The 2936-nt window shown below is 41.1% G+C and overlaps 1 protein-coding gene across 1 annotated transcript; it reads right to left on the reverse strand.

Annotated features, from left to right (window-relative positions):
* Positions 1 to 869: 869 nt before the first annotated feature.
* LOC127032526 (olfactory receptor 5V1-like) lies at positions 870 to 2936 on the reverse strand. Its single transcript, XM_050919831.1, has one exon. The coding sequence runs from the start codon at positions 2934 to 2936 to the stop codon at positions 1998 to 2000; it is 939 nt and encodes a 312-aa protein (XP_050775788.1). The 3' UTR covers positions 870 to 1997.

The raw sequence follows: 2936 nt of genomic DNA on the forward strand, positions 1-2936 counted from the left end.
TTTGGAGCCTTCCAAGATCCATTTTCCCTTAAGTGCTTCTTGACTGGGCACTTAACTTGCAAATTCCTTTCTAAAGAAGCTGACCAAATGCCTTACTAAGGCTATTTAAAAACCAAACAAGTATACAGCCAATATTCATAACTTCGAATACAACAATAACACATGCATACAAATAGGATGAATATATTCAGGAGATCATAACCTTTACATAGATATGTTACATGGCATATATAGCATAAAACATATTCCAGTTATGTCATATACACATTCATAAGCATATTTCCATAAAGTCTTATGAGGTGCAAATCACAGCAGGATTCCATCCCCTTTGCTCCAGTGTCTCTTCTGCCCAATGGGGATGTGGCCTGCTGAGTTCAATGGAGCCATACTGATTTAGACCAGCTGAGGCTTTGGCCCAAAATGTCAGATGCTGATCTGATAATCTCCCAAACACAAGTTATCCACAGGTTTGGATAAGACAAATATTCAGCGGTATTATAATTAATTATGACAACCTATTTTGAAGGGATATTAAACATCATGTTTCAGGGATTAAGCCACATAACTCAGTCACTGTCCCACATTAAACAGTTTTAAACAAGGTTCAGAGTTCGCTTTGCAGAGACGTCAGTCTGCTTAATACCTTGGCAAACACACTTTCAAAAATCTCTTTTTATAACCATTTATTAAAGACAAGAAGTAAAAATGCATTTGAACTGTAAAATATGAAATCAGGCTTTCATTTTAACAATATCTCTTGTTCCCTTTTTCTTGAGCTGGAGACAGTTTTTAAAAACAATTAGATAAGTTCATGGAGGATTGGTCATTAATGGCTATTAGTCCAGAAGGCCAGAGAGGCAACCCGCTGTTCTGGGTGTCCCTAAAACTGAAGCTGGGACTGGGTGACAGGGGATGTATCACTCAATAAATGTCTGTTCTGTTCATATTCTTTGAAGAATCTGGCACTGGCACTGGCGATGGGCAGAAACATGATACTGGGCTAGATGGACTGTTGATCTGATCTGGGATGGCCTTTCATTTGTTTTTATGTTCTAACATGACCATAGGTAGTCAATGGGAGATGCTGAGGAGTGGGGTGTGTTCTAAGCCCTGCCACTGTCAAAGACTTCAAGCCCTATATGACTGTGAGGGAGACAAATCCTTTTGCTTGTCATTCTCAGCTAGGAACCCTCTAACCCCACCTAAGGGGTTTTGTTACTTTTTTATATGAAGCTGCGGCTGAAGGAGGAAGAAGAAGGAATTAGAAGGAGGAGACCGCTCATAACTTTTATCCCAAAGGTCAGGGTACTCACCTGGAATATGAGAGCTCCACCTGAAGTGCCAATAAAGAAACAGGATTTAAACAGGGAATCTCTCCCCACCCATGTGGATGCCCTAACCGCCAGGATACGCTCATTTCAGCCACTCTCTAACTCTCCCGTTCAAGCCTAAATTCCCTGGGGAGTAAACCCATTGGCTCCAATGTTAATTATGTTATTCTTATTAATTAATATTGAAAATCCTTGAGATTTTAGTAGGATAGACTACAATAAGTGATAATAAATGGAGTTTCAATAAATTAGTCAAAAAAAATCAAAATAACAGAGATTACTAGATCAAGAGAGATTATGTTTTTATAGAATTAGCCAGAATCTCAGCTGGCATAAATTGGCCATAGATCCCCTGAAGTCAGTGGGCCAGATTAAAGAGCTATGGAGATAGACAAAATGTGTGACTGACTCTACAGCCTGGTGATCACAGCACTCACTCTGGATTTAAAAGACCCAAGATCCAGTCCCCCAGGCTCCAGTGGCTCTTGTACAACTGGGAATCTGGCCCGCTGACTTCAGTGGAGCCACACTCATTTAGACCAACTGAGGTTTTGTCCCAATTTGTCTCAGTTACCTGAGCTGAGAGTTTCCCAAACACCACTTATCCACAGTTCTATGCTCTCTGATGTAGAAATATGTATTTTAATTTATTTAAGATCCTCAACATTACTTGAGAAACTTTAATTTTCTCAACATTTTCCTTAGAGCTGTTTTCATCTCCTTGCTTTTCAGACTGTAGATGATGGGGTTTAACATGGGGGTCAAGACACTGTACTGGATGGAGAATATTTCATCCAGCACCACAGAAGAGACTGAGCTGGATTTTGTGTACTGGAAAAAAGCTGTGAAGTACAACAAACCAACCACAATAAGGTGGGAGCTGCAGGTAGAGAAGGCTTTACGCCTGCCCTCTGCAGAGCGTATCCTCAGGATGGTGGAGATGATGTAAATGTAGGAGATCAGCATGAGGAGGAAAGAGCTTGACCCAAATATCACAAAAGAAGTAAGAAGCACCACTTGATTGGTGAGGGTGTCAGTGCAGGCCAGTTGTAACAGAGGAGGGAGCTCACAGCTGAAATGATGGATTTGGTTGGAGCCACAGAAATGCAACTTCAGAGTAAAAACATTGTTAAGAAGGGCATAAAAGAAGGCTGTGATCCATGCCCCACTCACCAGCTGAACACAGATCCTTTTGCTCATTCTCTCCACGTAATGCAATGGGTCACAGATGGCAGCGTAGCGGTCATAAGCCATGGCTAAGAGAATGGAACTTTCAGCACCAGCTGAGAGGAAGATGAAGAACATCTGAGCAATGCAGCCATTGACAGAAATAGTTTTGTGCACCACTAGGAAGTTCCTCAGTGCGTTAGGCACTGTGACTGAAGAATAGCAGATATCAACAAAGGATAAATGGAAAAGGAAGAAATACATAGGGGTGTGAAGGTGAGAATCAGTTCTTATCACCACCATGATCACTATGTTACCACCCAGAGTGATTAGGTAAATAACTAAAAACACTGAGAAGAGAAAAATCTGCATCTGAGGGTCACTGGAAAGTCCCAGGAGAATAAATTCGGTCACTGTGGTTTGATTTTTCATTGGCAT

The sequence above is a fragment of the Gopherus flavomarginatus genome, chromosome 12, assembly GCF_025201925.1.
Source record: "Gopherus flavomarginatus isolate rGopFla2 chromosome 12, rGopFla2.mat.asm, whole genome shotgun sequence".
NCBI lineage: Eukaryota > Metazoa > Chordata > Testudines > Testudinidae > Gopherus > Gopherus flavomarginatus.